The following is a 21,093-nucleotide window of genomic DNA, read 5'->3' on the forward strand; positions in this document are numbered from 1 at the left end:
CAGGGGCAAGCAAGTTTATTTTTAGCATGGAATTGATAAATATCCTGCTTGATACATACATCAAATAATGATAAAATAAGTAAAATGTAGCATAACAAATAAAAAGTAGCCAGCTATTTGACTGTTGGCCCTTATTAGTGCAGTACACTTTAGTGCTTCATGAAAAACTCATTTAGGGGAGGAAGACACATTAAGAGACACTGGGACCAAGACAGTGACAAAATGTATCAGCAATGATACCGATACTCAGTATCAGAACTGGCTCATCTTTGTTCAAGGCATGTTAAAAGAGTTCCTGCAATGGCCCTCAAGGCCAGCCCAGATGGCCAGTTCAGCCGTCCATGGGTACAAAAGAGTATTCTATGAAACACCCTTTGGCAAGTGCTGTATGACAGAAAGGTTGAAGATAACTAATTGGTATATGGTAGAAACATCACTCTGTATCTGTACATGGATAATAATTGTCGCAATAAATGCCAAAAAATAACGTTCAGACAATTTGTGATGGCAATGAATAGAATGCAAGAGAAGCCATAAAATATTGATCTTGGTACTAAAACAAGGGCCTCCAACTGAGCTGGCTCCTCTCCAGCAACAAAGAAAAAATAACATATATTGACATTTCGTCTTAACAGAACTGTAGGGATTTATTTTGGATGATCACATACGAGGAGAAAGAAATGCTGCTCTAAAAACTGTAAATAGTTCATATGCACTTTTTGGTGCAAATAGGATCTAGTATCAATATTATCACACAGAGCTGGCCGTCAATGCCGAGGTCCGTCTTATTTTTAAGTGGGCTGACAATTTACACTGAAAAGCAATGGCAACCAAATGATAAAGGCGATGTATCTGAGTCAGATGAGGAGGCTTCTGCTGCTACTGGCATCAATGGAAACCAGTACTATCTGTTTCATGTGGGGGAGCAAAGCCCTACCCCAAAAAACTGGCCTGGAGAGGGAGGAGTGCTGCCGGGCTCTACCTGCCCAAGAAACACTCAAGGAAACGGTGCCCTGACGACCCATGCGGTTAGGAGATCCGTGATCCTTGAGGAGAATTTTGAACTTTTGGACTCGCGGCCGCCATCTCCTGGCATGTGTCCTTATTGTAGCTTTTGTCAGCTTGTTCTTAATGTGCGTGCCAGTGCGTGCATTTTTAGACGCGCTCGAATGAACTTTTCTTTTTTCATCTTTTTTGTGGTTTCGGTTGGTGTTTGGATCGACCTGAAGTTGTCAAGATTGCCGATTGAGCGCAGATGCGGCGGCTCGATTGGCGCCAACAACCCGGACAGCTGATTGGTGGACACTCTCTTTGTAAACCCCCGGCTTCTGCTTGGAAGCCGTGAGATCGTTACGCGAAATGTTGCCTTCATCTCAGTAAGCTTTTTTGTCCGACTCCGTTCCTGTCCTGATTTTTTCTGCATGATCTTTGTTGCCAAACTGTTTCCGGACCTGACTACGCCCCGTTCTGCCTGCCTGTTACCTGACCTGTTTTGTCCCATTACCTGCCTGCCTCCTGCTACCGACCTCATTTACGAATTCGACACCACCTTTGATCTCCAGCCCCGGCCAACGACTTTCTATTCCCGCCTGTCTCCGATCCTCTTCGTTCGACACGGAAGTGCCACTTCCGCCTTCCCGCAACCTGCTACCCCTGTTTGTCGATCCGTGGATCGTGGAAGCAAGCCTTTCTCTCCCTCTTATCAATAAAAACTGAGAAAACGAGCGCTATTGGGTCCCGTCTCCATTCCTGGGTCGTGACAGAAATAGGCCTTTTCTTACTTTCACCATTTTCATGCTACACTAACAAATAGAAACCTACATACTGTGTTGCCCCCCGAACAGCTTTGCTAAAAGAAAGATAAAAGCAGATAGGCCTGATAGAAAATAAATCACGAGGGCTTTATGAACTCAATTCTCAACTTTATAGAGAAAATATTTACATTTAAATCTTTAAGGACACTTAAAGCAATGCACATCACTTCTCAGAAATTCTGGAAAGTGTGGACATTCCTGATTTTAATTCCAGACATGCTGTAGGCTATGAAGAACAGTAGGACAAAATAAAAAAAACTCTGAATATACACCCCTCTTCCAAACGCTGACAAAGCGGAAAAAAAACAACTGTGATTGATCACTAGTGCACTCTCTAGTGCAGGGGTCAGAAACATATGGCTCGCAAGCCAGATACAGTACATATGTCTCAGAGATAAAGTAAGGGCCATAGTAATCTCCAATAAGCATGTGCAAAGCCGAAGTAACGGAGCTATGTGTTTGGTCCAAATTATTTAGGGAAAAGATTACACTACAGTTTACTATTGTGGTGCAACACCAACAGACCCCATTTTGGCTGAACGTCTCCGTTATATGGGAGCTCATTAAATAATTTATAATCATTGTTGAGACACTTTATGATAAAATCCCACAGAACAAACTGTAAACCCCGAAAACGCCAGCCATGCGCCATGAGCAATTTGATTGGGTAAGTGGAAGGGGTGGGCGGATCTCTGCACACTTAGCGCACTCCACTATATACCTCCGTATCCTTTTCGTCTGTGGTGTTTTGTGACATTTTACAAAATATCTTTGCTTTGAAGCTATTATTTATGAAAAGAACGACGGTCAAAATGAGCCTCAATGAGCTTAAGTAACTGCGAGAGAGACACATTTGAAGAGGTATATTCGTTCATAAAAGACACAGGCTCTGGCATTATTTTGATCTCATAGATTTGATCAAATTGTCAAGTCACAGTGAAATAAAATGTGCTTAAGAGTTAGGTTTTCCTGAGGAGTGGTTTTTTTGACACTTTGTTGAGTTTTGTCTTTAAATATATGGTGAGACTCTCAAATATTTTGCTTTCATGGCTCTCTGAGTCAAACACATTTCAGAACCCTCCTGTAAATTGTAAAGCGATGAACAGTAGGAGGACAAGATAGACAATTCAAAATATATAACCCTCCACAAAACGCTGACACAGCAGAAAAAAAACACCTGGAATCGATCACTTGTGCAGTCTCTAGTGCAATCGTGGCTGCACTTTAAGCATCAAAGTAGCCTATTCTAGCATAATCAGCGCTAGTAAATAAACCACAAGTCAAGAGACTGTTTTTCTTATAGTTGGTAGACATTTTGGAGGAGGTTCATTGAAAGTATCTAGACGCATCAAGCGGACAATTTCCTCTCTAAATGTGATGAATCACCCTTGACTGGGCCTGCATCTCTCTGTCAGACAGGGGCCGACCCCAGTGTAATATACACGCCCCCAGGACCCACTCATATTTCTCCATCAGGACTCTCCAGTTTGTCATCTTTCACAATCTCCTCGTCTTTTCGGCTCATCGCCACCTTTCGCTTTTTCGTCCCTGTTTAACCTCGGGCGATTCAAGAGTCCTCATGCCGGGCCACGAGATGATGAAATGATGACAGTCTATCTTATCTCCACTCACCCTGATTGGCCGTTTGAGCCACTTCAGCACCAGTGAAGGAGTTAACAGCCATCATGCCCGCATGCACCGACCCACTACCGAGGCCGGCGAGCTGGTTGTGCCCTCGCGGAACAGACGTGTAGAGGGCCTCTGCGATGTCTGCTGCTCGTTTCAGGATCATCTCCTAACATTAGGGAAAGGGAGAGGGGAAGTCAGAAGAACCTGTCAAGTTTGACTGATTGATTGAGATTTTATTCTTTTACCTCTATTCATCCAAATACAATCAGTGTATTCCATACCAAGGAAGAATCTGGCGGGTCGCTAGGGTTTAATTGGTCCCGCCAGGGTCTCATAAACTTGTATTATTAAAATAAAATAAGACACTATTCTTCAATACATATGAATGGAAAGTTATTCAAACTAACTTTTATACTTCTCATTATATAAATGATCACAAATGTTAGCGTATATTTGTGCTATGTATTTCTGTCAGTCACACGAAATCTTCGTCATCCAGCCCCTCACCCCATAATAAAGGGCCCACTCTCACTGACACCCGGTGCATCCTTACGTTATAGCATCTGATAAAGAAATACATAGTCTTATACAAGCGTCATTTAGTTCTCCTCCACTGTTTCTTCTTTGTTGCTTCACACTTGCATGGATGACATTGGGTTGTTGCAGTGTTTGTCCCACCTTACTTGCACTGTGAATAGACAGCTGGGTAAAATGTGATACTGATGAACGTTGCATTTTCGCTAAGTTGAACATTTCCCAACCCTGAGCGACCAGATAAAAGTGTTTAGCGCTGAGAGTTCCGTGCAAGAAAAAACCCCAGCAACTTCTTGCACGGTCAGCGGTTTCAACATACCATAATATTGTGGCTATTGTAAACAGTTAGAAATATTTGCTCAGAGCAAGGAAACACTTTGGTAGACATGGTAGACAAGTTGCATGTTACAATAACCTCCAGCAAACTTTCAAAGAAGAACTAGCATCCTGTCACAGCAGCAATCACAAAAGCAGCGGTACTGACATTTAATACTGGAATCATTTAAAACTAACTTTGGTGATTTGGTCTGGTTACTCGACGATGCAATACCTTAAAATAGTACAGGATCTGTATTTTTAGTCTAATTAGAGGATGAGATGATTTCATTTTTTTTTTGCATCAAATTCCTGTCTCATTTACCATGCTTTGTAAGAGTGACTCGTTTGTTGCATCATTGCCTTTCATAACTCGTCCTCTTATGACTTACATGTTTATAGGGGCACATATCCATCATAGAGCAAGCTTCTTGATCTGGCTTCAAAAATTCGAATTTAAAATATACACGACCTTCCAGGGGGGTGGGGGTGGGTGGGGGCTTCGGAGGGTGCATGCCCCTAGCTTCCCCTCAACTGTTCATCCGCCAGGGTTTCCCATAATTATATGGGAAACACTGTACAAGGTTAAAATCAACAACCCAGGTTTCAATTGAACCTTTTGTTTGTGTACTTATCTGTTCATCATTTCTGTTTTAAAGGGCTAGTGTATTATTTGACCAATAGATATCGCTGTATTGTATCATGAAATTTTAAATAAGTGCTAAAAGGCACAGGGAAAATATAAACAATGGAGACTCAGCATAAGTGACTAAACCACAGAAATCTTCTTGTTATTTTTTTACCAAACCTCTTGCAGGGTTTTTGTGTGGTTGACAATCATGTCAGCTCCCTCAAGGTGAGGCTCATGTTGTGTAAAATAAATACAGATATCTCGACCTACGTTGATATTGAATGTTTATATGTTTATGTATTTTCACTTCCTAATTTGTTCTTTTTGTAATCAATAAGGTTTCCTTGTATCATTAGGAAGTGCTAAATAATACACACTGTTTCTTTACAGATGGAACATGGTTTCTTTTCATCACGACGGTGGTTCCAAAGTGTCACTCCCATTACCTGGTGGATAGTGACTGACATTTCCAGATTGATAACATTAATAAAAAAAAAGCCGCTGATCACGGATCCCCCAACTTAAGAAAATCTACTGGTACACACTTCTTAAAATGCTTCACTTGAAAAACTGTAGTACAAAAATCACAGATCTACTATAAATTAACTGTGATGCATTAGATAAAACAGTTGATTTATATTCTTCATATTGGAAGAAGGAGGTTTAAACTTTAGACAAAAGAAGGCAAAGTTTGAGCGTACTACCTGGTTGTTGTGCGGCATCCCGTACAAAGCCTCGACCAGGTCGGCTGCTCTCTTCAAGATTACCTCCTACAATCAGCAGCAAAGAGAAGAGACAGATTGATCATGAGTGTGGCAGCTCGCCGACTTCAGTCACTTTCATTACGTTTCACTAGTCGCGTTCCGCCATGAATGCATAACACGCTTTGTGCCACGGCGCTGAGAGCAAGCAAGAGGAAGAGGAATGGGTCTGTCCGGCACTCTGTTACTGGACGGGCAGTTTGGGAGAGAATGTTAGCTGTGAATAAAACATGAGCCACTAGCTCTTTATCAGTCAAGCAGCTCTTGCATGGTCGCCCTCCTTCTTGCTGGATGATGTGCTCTCAATCGCATGTCCGTAAAACTTGCGCGCTGTATTATCGGCCTGACGGACATAATTTTAACTGGAGTGCACCTGTTCTTGATGCGAGGCAGATCGATCCACATATCGATAGTACCAATGCTAAGAAAGTACTTGGATCGAATCAATACTATTTTCCTGCGATCAATACTTTGCTCTTGCACCAATTTTTTCAAAGCACCACATCCCTGGGTAATTAGTGCAGCCTTTCTCTCTTTGTCTGTCTCTTTCACTAGGCGCTCTCTGCTACCGAGTGAATGACTGACAGAGACACTTTTATGACTACTTGACTAGCCTCTTTCCCTACTTGGCCACTGGCTGGCCTGCTGCATCCAGCCTGCCTGGCAAAAGAGAAGGCGACGTAGAGTTTTGGACAGCCAGATCGATCCCCCCATACATACTAGAAGCTAAATGTGACAGAGGCAAACAGTAGTTTTTTTTTAACAACATAAAAGGTGAAATTTGTCTGGTAAAGTGTTTGCTACCGTGGCAACACCAGAAATGTACATAAACAAATGGAAAAAGCTCACCCTGCTGAGGGGAATGAGCAGAAACTAAGAATGTAAACACATGACTGCTCCTGAAATAAAACCCTGTGAATCAGTTGTCACTAGGGCAACAGAACCTAAAGGGCTTTTTACTGACTTTCTTTTCAGAATATTATACAATCAAAGGTATTTTAGTTATCTTGTAGACATGTATAGCAAACGACATGTAATACAGTATTTATATTTTGATACATTGCCGATTGTTTTTTTTTTACTCCCTTGCATTTTGTTCTGAAACTGGTGAATTAGAAATATTTTTATTTTATTCTAGTGGCATTGTTTTTTTTTAGAAAAAAATCATTTCAGTGCCTAGAATATTTGTGGTTGGTTTATCCATCCATCCATCCATTATCTGCACCGCTTATCCTCAATAGGTCGCGGGGGTGCTGGAGCCCATCCCAGCTACCTTTGGGCAGTGGGACACCCTGAATCGGAGAACATGCAAACTCCACACAAGAGGTTCAATCTCATGTCCTCAAAACTGTGCCGCCGTGCTGCCCTGTGGTGTGTTTATTTTAATTGTAAAATAATTCAAAGGGGGAAGGATAAATTAGTCAAGAAGTTTTTTCAAATATTGGAATCAGATCGATATTGACCTGTTTTTGCCTGTATTGGAAAAACTCACAAATTAAATGTGAGTGAACAATGGTACCCACCAATGGAAAGCCAGTTCCCTTCTGGACGCGTCCTCACTCTTGCTCATTAAACATTTTTTTTAGGGATAAAAATAAGTTAAAATTGTTATGTATTTTAAATATTTTGGAGAAAATCTGGAAATATTTTTATTTTTGATTCCTGTGTTTTTCAGGGTATGGTGTGTTTCAAAGGAAAGATGTTAAGTTTATTTGTGTATTTCACAATTTCACAATGTCATTGTCACTGCACTGAAAAGTCAAACCTTTTGAATGGACATTTTGTGTGTAATAATCAGAGGTTCTGCGTTGCCTCCTTAGTATAAAAAAACATATTTTACATGACTGAATAATGTTGTAACTGTAGAGTGAAACACACACATGTTATGTCATTTAGTATATATATATATATATATATATATATATATATATATATATATATATGTGTGTGTGTGTGTGTGTGTGTGTGTGTGTGTGTGTGTGTGTGTGTGTGTGTGTGTATTATATATTATATATAAATGATTATTGATGGATGGATAAGTATTATTCTATTTTGTGAATGGGTACGTGTGAAGCACATTGTAAAGCACTTTGGGGGAGGTCTTCATTGACTTGAAAAGCGCTATATAAATGCAGACCATTTATCATTACCATAATGTTACATTAGTGATATACCTTTTAAAGGGACCCCCAAAACCTGTTATTTGTTTTCCTTTTTTTCTTCTCATTTCTGGCTTTTTTCTTTTTGCTCATTTTGTCTTATTGGTAATACACTGATAAACGTGACCCCCAAAACTCCGTCATTTTTTTTCCTTTTTGTCTCTCTCCTTTTTCTTTTAAAAAAAAATTCTCTTTTCTTTTTCCCCGAAGCTTTTTAATTATTTTTTCTTGCTTTTTTCTTTTTTCTCTCATTTTTTCCTTGTTTGTATTATTTTTGTTTATTTTTTTTTCATTTGTGCCTTTTTACCTTTTTTGGTTTACCTTCCCCTCTTTTAGAAACCATTATGTGCATGATTCATGATGTTTGGTAATACAAAGATAAAAAAAAAAACAATCTGAAGAGCTGTTTGGGAGCCGATGAAGGCTTTTTAATGACCCAAGCCAAACTAGACGGTTGGGTAAAAAAGCCGGAATCCCCACTTTGTGAGATAAACGTCGTTGTGGCGTGGAATGGAGTGGAAATCCCTTATCAAACATTCATCCTTGCGTATGTCTCTGCGCTCATTTTCTATCACTTACCCTCTTTTTACCCCTTTCTGTTCTTTTACCCTCATTTGGTCCATGTGTGTCTTAAGGCAGTCTTTATATAGGCAAGCGTGTATGTGTGTGATGTAGACACCTTCAGCCCTACGGAACCCTTTTTAAAAGTTAATGTGCCGGGGCCAGGATATATGCTAGAGGCGCGACAACCAGAAAATTGCTGCCCCTTTCCCTCTTATGCTCCCTCGTTTCTTTCACTCCCTCCTTACTAACGCACACACACACGCACACACGCTCACACACGCATGCTGTGCGATATTCCCTCCTCAGTGTATCCCTCGCTGTGAACAAGCCCCGGAGCATGTGTGCTCTCTGTTCCGTGACATACCACCTTTCAATCAGACCTCATATCACACACACATACACACCCACACAAAAGCAGGGGCTGTCGAGCACGCTCAGGACATGACGGGAGGGTCAGCAAAGCAATAAAGAGTGTAGAGCGCTGTCCGAGGTGCTAAATTCACTCAATAATGGGAGCGCTGCCTCTGTGTTAACCTCCCATTACTAGCACTATCTGGGGGAGGTGTGTGGGGAGCGGGACTGGGTGTGCTTGAGGGACAGAAAAAGAGGAGCACCGCGGAGGAGACCCGCCCGGCGTGATTGAGAAATGTAGAGGCCGGGCGTGGTAAGTGGTTCTTTAGTATGTATGCGTCGTTCCTCGCCTGCTCTTCGCTACTTTTCCTCGCCGCCAGATGCCTCCTAGGGATTGCCGGATAGGTAAATGGATGGATGAGGGAGGAGGGGTTAGAGGAAGAGGAAAGGGATGGGGAAATGAGGGAAGAGAGAAGCATGATGGCACAAACAGATCCCCAGCTGGAGAAAGACAACGTTCATGGAACATGAGTGAGATACAGCTCTCTGTGAAAAATGCTCTCGGGGTCTTCGTCCTTTCTCAGAGTCAAAATAAATACATTTACACTAATATTCCGTCTAGGTTTTTGTTGGATTAGGTTAAGATAATAGAAGACTTGAGCTACCCCGCTAGGCTGCTGTGACCTTTTTCTTGCTTTGGCGTTTTCCTGTCTAAAAGCACTTCTGCCCAACTTATACAGTTGATAACAATTAAAACCATTGGGTCTCACACTGACACAAGGGTGAGGTTGAGTTGCCCAAAGTCTAGTTGGCGAATTGCCCATACTCGAGTTGTCTGTCTGTCAGTCTGTCTGTCTGTCTTTCCGTTGCATGGTCGGTCTCTTCCTCTATCCCTTTCTGTCTCCCTCTCTGTCTCATTCTCTCTCTTACTCTCTCTCTCCCTTTCTCTCTTTTTGATTTTACTTTATTTGATCACTTATTTCCGATTTAAATTTTCCTCCTCACAGCTAAGGGGATTGTCTGCACTTTTGCTGCTATAGGTACCCCTGAAAACCTTGTAATTTGGACGGACAAGAAATAATAATAAAAAAAATTGCTTTTTGGTCACTTTGAGTCACTGCAGTTTGTATTCTTCCTTATGCTTTGTAGCACATGCTTTTGTTTGCACTAGACAATGAAGGAATATTGAGTGGTCAAATAATACACACTGAATATTGAGGAATGTGAGAGAAAAAGAGTAGCACATATAACTGCTGATAAAGTAAAATAAAATTTAAAAATTAAAGAAGGCAGCCACATCCGACTTATTTCTATTTGGAATTTTTGAAAACTGAAACAATCTAAACTGATTTGCGATAAAATGACCTAAACCTCCATTTAATTATAGCCCTTTAGACTATACTGTATAAACATCCATTGGAAGGCTAATGATTGACCTGTTTAGGGCCATACCACCCTGAGAACACCCAATCTCTGGAAGCTAAGCAGGGTCAAGCCTGTTTGGTACTCTAATGGGAGACCACCTGGGAATACCAGGTGCTTTAATTATGTCATTCGGCGTACGCTATGCTGCGACAGCACTGACTTTACCCCCCGGTAAGGTCGGTGAGAATGAATTTCCCTAAAGGGACCAAATAAATTGAATTATTATTATCTATGAAAGTTTCCTTAAAGTCCTGAAGATGCTTTTGTGTACCAAAAACTTCTAAATCTTGCTAGAATAGCCTTAAGTCAGGGGTTGAAAAGTGGGCCTTGAAGGCTGGAGTCCTGCATGTTTTTGAGGTTTCACTTCCCCAACATAGGTGATATAAATCATCATCTTTCACCAGCTCTGAAGGAGCTTTAATAAATAGTCTTGGTCAATCGAATCACCTGTCTTGCAGCAAATAAACTCCTATAGTACACAGGCCTGCTTCCCTCAAGGACCCTTACTTAAGTCCTTTGGCATAAGTGATTACGAAAAGTATTGTTTCGTCTCTAAATCCAAATGCTCTTTTTAGAAACAACCTACAACAAAGCCCCACAAAGATCAGTCGTACCTTCACTCATCCCTGTAATGCCTCATCTTATTTTTCCTTTTCCCATTTTCTCTATTAATCACTCTTTCATGGTCCAGTGCTTTGTCTACTTATCCGTCTCTCGTTAGCAAAGGGATCTGTCCAGAAGCTAAACGCGATTAGGCAGCGCTCCAGAGTCATTCTGATAAACAGATAAATGTGGTTAGCGCCGTGCTGCCTGCCGTGCCTCGCCGCTGTAAGGAGAGACCATTTCCTGGGCGCAGGGTCTCTTCCCGTAAAGTCAGGCCCGCCGAGACATCAACAGGAAGGGGAACCTGATCCAGAGCAGAGCCTGGCCTCGTCTGGCAGGACGGTCGCTCATTAGCCGGCCCCAGATACACCGCCACTCCACCCCAACCCCCGACCCTGCACCATAACCTGAACCGCTAAGCTTTGCGACATTTGCTGCGATCTGGCTTCCAGTGCTCCAAGCTTAGACACTGACGGACGATTAGCGAAGGAATGGTACAGCTGGACGCCAGATCATCATTGAAGCATATGGATACAAAGGAGGCATTTCCAAGGTTCATTAAGAATTTCCTCACTAAAGGTGCCTGGGGGGAAACTTTCCTCTCTTAAAGAGGAAGTCTATCCAAAGAATTGTCTAACAATATTATTTGTTAGTAGGTGGCGATACTGGGAATTTTGGTAGCTATGGGTCGTATCGATCGATTCCGATCCAATACCAACATTTTGCTTGTAATTGTCACTATCATTGGATAATTAAACTCTTGATTAATTTATATTTACAATTAACACAGCCACACGATTTTATACACTAAAATCATTTTTTTAAATAACCACATTGCAAACTTTAACGGTATAAAAAAAAGAAATATTTTTATGACAGCTGTTTCACAACAAAACACAATGGAGACAAACCAAAAAAACATCAATCTAACGATAATACAAGTACTGTATTGTACTGTATAACAACTTTAACGAGAGAATTATATAAACTTTCCATTGCACAATATTTTAAAAATCAAGTTATACAAAAAATTATCAATTGTCTCTGATTGGCTCTGATCTCAAAGTGTCAACGGATTTACAGGTCTTTGGTCAAGAGGAGTAACATCTTCACATTTTTTATTGCAGCGTGTTAGTCTCTGCTGAGTGAGATGTTTTCGTGTGTTTATGTAAATTGGAGGTGCTGCTACAGTATCAGACCACTTTACCACTCAAATTACACCTGGCATTGTCCTTTTCCATAGACGAAAAATAAGTCAATGCGGCACTGTGCTTCCTGTTTGCCTCAGTCATTTTTGACTTCTAAATGGATTGGGTAGATTTAGCCCTCTCTTCTGCTTGGAAGGCAGGATACAGCAGCAGGACAATTAGGAAGAGGTGCTAAAAGTTTGGTAGTCAGTCACACTTTCAGGCATAAGCGTAGAGAGTAAACTTAGCCCCTAACTTTAGCCCAACACCTAACCCAATCCGATCCAAATGATTGCTTAGTATCGATAATAACGATGTTTGAATCCACCTGCCAACCCCTATCATATGCTATTATTCAAAATACTTCATTTCTTTGGGTTTTGGAACATAAGTTAAGAAGCAATATCCTTTAATACCTTTTTTATCCATTTCAAGGCTCGGTCATTTTAAGAAAGCTGTCAAATAAAGTTCCTCAGGCTCCAGCTAATGAATAATCATGGATCTCCTTCCAAAACTAAGTCAGACATTGATAAGTGTAATCTGTTTTTTTATGTTGGACACCTGCAAATGATATTTCATAAGATGCCAGTTCTTTATTTTGCTCACTGTTGTTTGTTGTTTTTGCTGTTACGTCATTGTGGCAATCAGCCAATCCACTTGTGTTCTTTGATAATAAAGCCTTGTAGCGGAAATCAGTATTTGTAATATAATAGATGTTATGAAATTAAAGGGCTTAGGGAGGTTTTTTCAAACAGGTTAGACTATTAAGTGAAGGCTTCTTTCCCTGTCCTCCTTGCAAATTCAAAATCTATTATTATAATATTATATTATTAACTTCATGCAAAATGGCCCTTCTATTTAAAAAAAAAAGCTTCATGCATGGGAGGTAGGAAGACTGTATCTGTTATCTATATTTTCATTACTTTTTCGTATTCGAATTATCAATTCTCTAAATTACATAATTTACTGTTGGTATGCCATACTGGCCTTAACTACGTACATACTTAGTATGAGATAATGGCTGTACTGGCCCAGTAAAACATACAATGTCCTTTTGGAGTCCAGTATTTTCTCTTTAAAGGTACTGTACAGAATTTGAAAATTCAATGGTGTCAATGATGACACTGCAGCCTGTCAAGCTGCTTATGTGCCGTGCTAGTACGAGCATTTTTTTAGACCACCTTGAATAATTATTTTTACATTTTTGGGGGGTTTGGGTTAGCGTTAAGACTGTATCTGTTCTTACTTTCACCATTTTCATCCTACACTAACAGAAAACTACGATCATTAGCAAAAAAAAAAAAAATTGTGTCCCCCCTTCGGTTTTCCTAATGTGTTGTGAGTCCCAAACAGCTCTGTTAGAAGTGAGATTAAATCAGATAGGCGCGGTGGAAATAAAATTATAAAGGCATTGTTACTTCATACTTAAAAGATAACATATTGTACTTTTAACTTTTTAAGGATACATCAAACGACGCATCCTAATTTTAATGTTTCCTACAAATTCATCAGCTGGTAAAGTGATTATCGCAGGGAAAAATGTTTTTATTAATGATTTGCTTATTAACAATTGTTTCAACAATTCATTTTGTGGTATAATTACTGATTAATTGGTGGTTTATAAAAAAAGACTAATTAGGTGAAAGTAAAGTTTTTAAAATTGAACCCTTTGAGCTTTTTTTCTCGAAAACAAATTAATGTCAGTAATTCCATTTTCACATTAGGTTAAGAAAGTTAGAAATATGAATTGTGTGATACGAAAAAACACATACATGGGATAAATACCTGGAATATGAAATTAAATGTTTTCATTCCTAAAGTATCAACTTTGTCAGGTCATTTTTAACCCACTTATGCATCGCAATGTTAGAAATAAAGGTGCCTTGGGGAGAACAGTCCTAAATTAAGAAATGTCTAAAAAAAACTGGCAAAGAAACAGCTTGGTTTGCACTGAACGGGTGCAAAAAAGTTGCCAGCGTGTGCGCCTCTAATGATTGAGGCCAACTGTTGAGAGGAGTGTGGTCAACAAACTGTTATTACCTAATAAAGGCACAAATCAATAGAGCTGAAATGAACAACTGGGCCTGCCAGCTACTGCTGCTCATTTAGAGAAGGAGACACTGCCGAGGCAGGCAAGAACGGGTAGGAGGCCGAAGAAGCTGAAGACATCACCAGTACAAGTCCCCACGTCCATGCCGACATGACCCACAAGTGATTTCTTTATCCTCCCCCTACATCTACCTGGCCTCCCAGTGACGTGTGCTGCACATGCTCGGCGCGTTTGTGTGTAGGTGGCCAGACATGTGAACGTGTGAAATCGTGTGTGTTGGAAGTAATAAAGTCCACCCGGGGTTGACTTCGATCCACTGACCCAGCAGGAGGTAAGACTGGACAGCTATGATGGATCACCTAGCCTCCTTCTGCCTCTCTCTCCTCCCCTCCTTCACCCTTTTTCCTTCCGCAGCCCCCGCCCCCTTTTGGCAATCCAAACGACCCCGGCGTGAATAGAGCTGCTTGTGCATTTTTGTTACAAAATAAACTGCAGAAAATGACCATGATCCCGTCATAAAATGTTAATGTTCGCTGGGCAAAGTGTGTCAGCGTCCAGGGAATTCAGTCATTTGTCTGTATGTGAGGTCATGCCGCCCTTGCGGCCCGTATATCCTCACACCGCGTACATACATCTCGGAATCAGAGTTAGCCGTACAAATTGCCACATGATAATTGCGACGTGAGCGCGGTCCGGACGCGTTCTACCTTGGGTAATCTCTCCTGGTCTCCGGGGTGCCTGGGGATGACCTTCTGTAACCTCTGGAAGCCGTAGTCTATGGTGGGCTCATTCAATGCTGCGAAAAAAAAAGAAGAAACAGATGATAAGTTTGAACGCCTTGGTTTTGGTAATGCGAACATCCATTAGCGATGACATGACAAAGATGAACAAGGGATTCTCTTCCAAACGGCCACACATACTTATTGCAACATTTAGTCTGAACTTTTGTAGGAGCAGGTGTTCTATAGACCACTGTACAGCCTATGTCAGGGGCCTCCAACTTTTTACAAGCGGAGAGCTACTTTTTTGTTACGTACTAGTGTAAAGGGCACCCCGTTTCATATGCATTTCTAAAAAATGACAACTTACCCTGTTATTACTATGTTGTTACTAAGTAAATACCAGGTTAATTATTGAAGGTAGGGTTAAATTGACTCTGTTAACCACAAAAGAATCAGAAGCCTAAACCTTGGTTTGAAACCCTAACTCTAGCCACAACCTAGTTTCAGAACCTTAAAATTGTTTTAAAACCCTAACCTGCTGTCCAAACCCCCGCACAACTTCTTTCAGGAACACCATTTTTGGGAGAATTCTCAGAGGAAACAGTTCTTTCATATAGCACTGTAGGAGCATGTGGCATTAAATAAACTGACTGGATCAAGGATATTATTAGGGCTGTCTACGTTTGCGGTGCCTATTTCATATCTGGTAAGTTATTGTAGCTATCTGATTAAGATTTTCTTGAAAGCTGAATGCCTAAGTAAATGTAAATTGGATAAGTGTCGGGTAATTGGAAGTTTTTGTGTCATGTCCTGCACGGTTGCCATGGTGCCCGGCTGGCCCTGCCCCTTGACACTGGCTGTCCACCACTCTCCTCCCGACTTCAGCTTGCCAGCCTTAGGAAAGCTGATGAATGGTTCCACCTCCCTCCCAACGATCACAGGAGAGTACTCCTCCAAAAAGCACGGTCCTAAACGCCTCAAGAGAGAGGACTGGCGTAATTCCACAACCCCCATTTTATCCTCTCTCAACCTCATGCCAGTGGACTCGGGAGTCTGTACATGACCCTAATATCCCGTGGCCTCTGGCGCCCCCACCACCCATCCATTTCACCCCCGTCCCAAAGTCCGCATCCCCTGCCTAACAACTTGCCACTGCAGAGGAAACACTTGAGGATCTGGGCCCAACCGATTTGTTTATGTTCACCGATGGTTTCACCCTCAACGGTACGGAGAATGGAGGAGCCGGAGTGGTCATCTTTAAAGGGAACACACTAATCCACTCCTGGCATGCGCCAACCGGGGCCTTTAGCAGTTCTTTTCAGGCCGAAAAGTCTGCCATGATCGCTGCAATCGCCTGGCTAGACCACAATAACGACTGGTCCTCAGCCTCCATCATCACGGATTGCAAGTCCCTCCTCCAAGCTCCCTCCACCCTAATATAACAAACCCCTCCCTCCTGTCCCTTAACTCACAGCTCTACAAGATATGACCCAAATTGGTCAACTTTGGGACTAAATTTCTCGAGTCCCCTGGAACGTGGAAAATTTTGCAACATATTTGCATGATTGTGGGTAGAAACACTACTCGTTCACTGCCTAAATGAAAAATTATTGATCTTTTATAATGCCTTTAAAGTTTGACTTACCGTACTTCCCGCAATCTAAGGCTTACTGGATTGTAATGTGCACCCTCGAAAAATATTTTATCACATTTTTTTTTTCATACATAAGGTGCACCAGACTTATAAGGTGCATGGAATTGAGACTACAGTAAGAGCTTCCATGTGTATGGGTACATATTGATGAGGTTCAACAATATGTGCTGCTAACTCAATCTGCAAAACATTCTATGCTATAGTAATCGAACAGGGTGAGCGTTGAAACATTGCCACTAGACTGCCAGTGAAACAGATGACATACGAACAGGCACAACCTCTTGGTTTAAATATGTTCATGTACGTTAAAGAGTTTGATGAAGTGGAGAGTGTTGCTGCCATCAGCTACCCGTGCCGGATTATCATTGGCTTGTGGAAGCAAGCACTGCTCTCTTTCTCAATAAAAATGAACGCTATTGGGTCCTGTCTCCGTTTCTGGCTTGTGACAGGTTATTGACGCACAGGTGAGGTGGAGAGACTGTTTAACCCATCATAATGCACTATGCAAATCAGCGTCGTGACACTGTGAGTAAAAATAGTGTGATAGTGAGGTAAAGTTTAATTTCTTGTCATATGTCATTTTTACCACTTGGGGTCTAGTGATAACATTTCAGCACTTTCACTGCCACTTCTCAGGCTTAATTATCTTGTATAGATTTTTGATCAGCGATGTTTATTGTTCTGATCAATAAAATGTGGTAATACCATAAAACATTGTACAATAACGCATACCAAATTTAATGTTGGCATTCCCAATCATCCACCATAACCTGTGATGTGTAAGGCTCACCGGGTTATAAAGCACATTTTCTGGCCAAATTGTGATCCTTAGGTGTGCCTTATAGTATGTACTGGACTGTCTCAGAAAATTAGAATATTGTGATAAAGTTCTTTATTTTCTGTAATGCAATGGAGGCAATCAGCCTGTGGCATTGCTGAGGTGTTATTGATGCCCAGGATGCTTCGATAGCGGCCTTCAGCTCATTTGCATTTGCAGGTCTGGTGTCTTTCATCTTCTTCTTAACTATACCCCACAAATTCTCGATGGGGTTCAGGTCAGGGGAATTAGCAGGCCAATCAAGGACAGTGATGCCATGGTCAGTGCACCAGTTACTGGTGGTTTTGGCACTGTGGGCAGGTGCCAGATCATGCTGGAAAATGAAATCCTCATCTCCATAGAGCTTTTCAGCAGATGGAAGCATGTAGTGCTCTAAAATCTCTTGGTACACAGTTGCATTTACTCTGGACTTAATGAAACACAGTGGACCAACACCAGCAGCTGACATGGCTCCCCAAACCATTGCTGACTGTGGGAACTTCACACTGGATTTCAAGCAACTTGGATTTTGCTCCTCACCAGCCTTTCTCCAGACTCTGGCGCCTTGACTTCCAAATGAAATGCAAAACTTGCTTTCGTCTGAAAAGAGGACTTTGGACCACTCTGCAACTGTCCAGTGCTTCTTCTCCATAGCCCAAGTCAGACGCTTCTTCCGTTGTCTTGAGTTCAGAAGTGGCTTGACCATGGGAATACGGCTATTGTAGCCCATTTCCCGGACACGTCTGTGAACTGTGGCTTTTGATACCTGGACTCCAGCTTCAGCCCACTGTCTTTGAAGCTCCCCCAAATTCTGGAAGCGGCTCTTCTTCACAATTTTGTTAAGGCTGCGGTCATCTCTCTTGGTTGTGCAGCGTTTCCGGCCACATTTTTTCCTTCCAACAGACTTTTTGTGGATATGCTTTGAAACTGCACTCTGTGAACAGCCTGCTCTTTGAGAAATTTATTTTTGTGTCTTACCCTCCTGATGGAGGGTATCAATGATGGTCCTCTGGACAGCAGTCAGATCAGCAGATCTTCCCCATACTTGTGATTTAGTTTACTGAACCAAGCTGAGTGTTTTTAAGGCTTAGGAAACCTCGCAAGGTGTTTCGAGTTATCAAGGCTTAGTAGAGCAGACCTAACAACCAAAGTGTATCCATATTTGAGAGTCAGTTGTGAACATTTTGCAAATGATAGGTGATCAGGCACACCAAGTCATTTTAAATTGAATAATAGGGAATCTTGTATTTCATATGTCCAGGGCAAACTATTAACAGCACTTGGTTTCTTCCTAAGGCTAGCCCCCAACTATCTTTTCTCAGACTCTCCAAATAGGTCAAAAACAAAAATGCTTATTTACCGAGTCATAATTTCTTGTCATATGTCATTTTTACCACTGGGGGTCTAGGGATAACATGTCAGCACTTTCACTGCCACTTCTCAGGCTTAATTCTCTTGTATAGATTTTTGATCAGCGATGTTTATTGTTCTGATCAATAAAATGTGGTATTATTGTAAAACATTGTACAGTAACGCATACCAATAATTACTGTTGGCATTCCCAATCATCCGCCATATCCTGTGATGTGTAAGGCTCACCGGGTTATAAAGCACATTTTCTGGCCAAATTGTGATCCTTAGGTGCACCTTATAGTATGTATATGCGAGCTAAGCTAGTCTAAATTTAAAGTGGTCATCTGAGCTGCTATATAGGAGGCGATGAATATGGTTATCAAGGCTTAGTAGAGCAGACCTAACAACCAAAGTGTATCCATATTCGAGAGTCAGTTGTGAACATTTTGAAGGGTTGGAATTGGGGCGTTTGGTCACCTAATGACTCCCAACACAGCAGTTGGGTCTAAAATGGCAGCGCCCTGTTTGGCTGCGGCTGCATCGGCTCGCTACAGTTTAACTGTACGGGTCAGGTGTATCGAGATTTCGTTCTGTGTGCATGGTTACAAAGAATGACAATAAAGCTAAATTCTATTGTATTGTATTCTATTCTATTCTACATATAGTAAATTTCCAATCTTACACTCCCATTCAACTATTTTTTTAACATTTTCCTTGACTTTTATTCAACAGGCGAACCTTGTACTCTTTGTGAAATCAAATGTTTCAGACATCAAAAACCATAATTTCACTGAAAGCCCAAAAAACACAAAAGTGTTCGTGAACATTTATCGTGGCAACGTAGACTGAAAAGTCCGTCGAACAAAACAACACTGTAAACATATACATACAGATCCAATATGGTCGCCAAAAGTCAGGTTGCCCGAACGTAGATCACGTGATTAGGAACCATCTATTGGCTGATATAAACGGACATGAATTCCGCCATTCTGCCTAAACAATGCAAGCGCAGCTCGGCTACATCCCACTTGTTTACAAACACAAGATCTGGTGTGTATAAATGTGCATGTGTTTGACCAACCGAGTCTGTCCCATGGTCCTTTTTGTTGATCAGCGACTAATATAAGCAATTACGGAGCCCAGTTCCAATATAACAGAGTCTTGATTGCTCCGGGGAACAAGCTAAACACATACACTCATATGCACGACTGCAGACACAGAAAGTCCGATCAACCTGACTGCAGGGAGAAAGAACTCACTCGTTATGCTGTGGTCGTGCTACTGTAATTGAATATGAGAAGATTCAGCATGAATTTTTAAACATTTGAATACATATAATGGAGATCTGAGGCTTACAGTACAAACACTTCAGATGAGTATTGTTGGATAAATGCTCTCTCTGTATAATTAATTCCTAATGTACTCTCTGCCTCCCCACCCCCCAGTGCAGGTTGCCTGGGGAATCAGTGCACAAGCATTGTGCAAGAGGGATGAATGTTGATGATACAACATATATCTGACTGATAACATTACAAGCACTTAAACCTTGAGCTTCACACACCAATCCCAAGAACTAACACAAAAAGTGCTTTTGAATAGGAAAGTTCAACGTCAGGTATTTTCAACCTGATACTGATACAAGTAATCTGATGACTTGAATAGTCACAGAGACCACCATTTATTTAAAGGCGCTCAGTAATAGTTGTAATTTACCACTTATCGAGTAAACATTTCACACTACTTCAGTGAACATATGGTCCGCCCTTTTCTACAGTGCTTCATTAACAGTTATTATTCAACTGTATTTTTTAAGTACTCTGAATACTTGAACAGTCACAATTACCAGTGAAAGGTAATAATACCAGTATGAATGCTTATCAGTACGTTTTTAAATCAGTACCAGAAAAGCCCAACATCTGACAACTCACATATACTGTAAACAGATACTAATAGTGCTTGTTAATAAGGATCTTCAAAACCACTTTTTTTCCCAATCGAATACCAATACACGTATTCGAGTCTTGAGAAGCCACTGGTATACATACCAAATATTGTTACAATTTTTTGTTTCTGACTGGATAGGTATGTTCAATACCACTTTTTTAGACAGATACCAGTACAAGTACTCAACTCTTGTATAGTCACACATAAAGAGACAGGATATCAATACGAATACAATTACTCTCAACCCTTGAGTAGTCCCAAACACCAAAGCCAAATGATAAGGTTTTTAAATTCTTACTCATGCTGATAGCAAATACAAATACCAACAGTGCTTTTAAATCATGTTGTTCAGTTCAACTTTTTCACAGAAGAAATACCAATACAAGTACTCAATTCTTGTGTAGTCACACATAGAGACATAATATGAATGCCAATAGTACCACTAGTACAGGTACTCTCAACACTTGAGTGGTCACATATACCAATGCCAAATAATGATACCTGTAGTGCATTTAAACACTCTCTTGCGCCACTAGCAAATACCAATACCAATAGAGCTTTTAAATCGAGAAAATTAATA

The 21,093-nt window shown here is 41.1% G+C and overlaps 1 protein-coding gene across 3 annotated transcripts in view; it reads right to left on the reverse strand.

The window, feature by feature from the left end:
• Window positions 1–21,093, reverse strand: part of ebf1a (EBF transcription factor 1a) — a 144,615-nt gene that overhangs the window by 23,033 nt on the left and 100,489 nt on the right. For all 3 annotated transcript variants that reach the window (XM_088344238.1, XM_088344237.1, XM_088344239.1), the window contains exons 11-13: window positions 14,731–14,819; window positions 5,628–5,693; window positions 3,447–3,609 (exon numbers count right to left, since the gene is read on the reverse strand). In XM_088344238.1, coding sequence (XP_088200364.1) covers window positions 3,447–3,609; window positions 5,628–5,693; window positions 14,731–14,819 — 318 coding nt within the window. The remainder of the gene's footprint in view (window positions 1–3,446; window positions 3,610–5,627; window positions 5,694–14,730; window positions 14,820–21,093) is intronic.

This window comes from Urocampus carinirostris, chromosome 9 (assembly GCF_059441175.1).
Source record: "Urocampus carinirostris isolate Australia breed hairy pipefish chromosome 9, RoL_Ucar_1.0, whole genome shotgun sequence".
NCBI classification, from domain to species: domain Eukaryota; kingdom Metazoa; phylum Chordata; class Actinopteri; order Syngnathiformes; family Syngnathidae; genus Urocampus; species Urocampus carinirostris.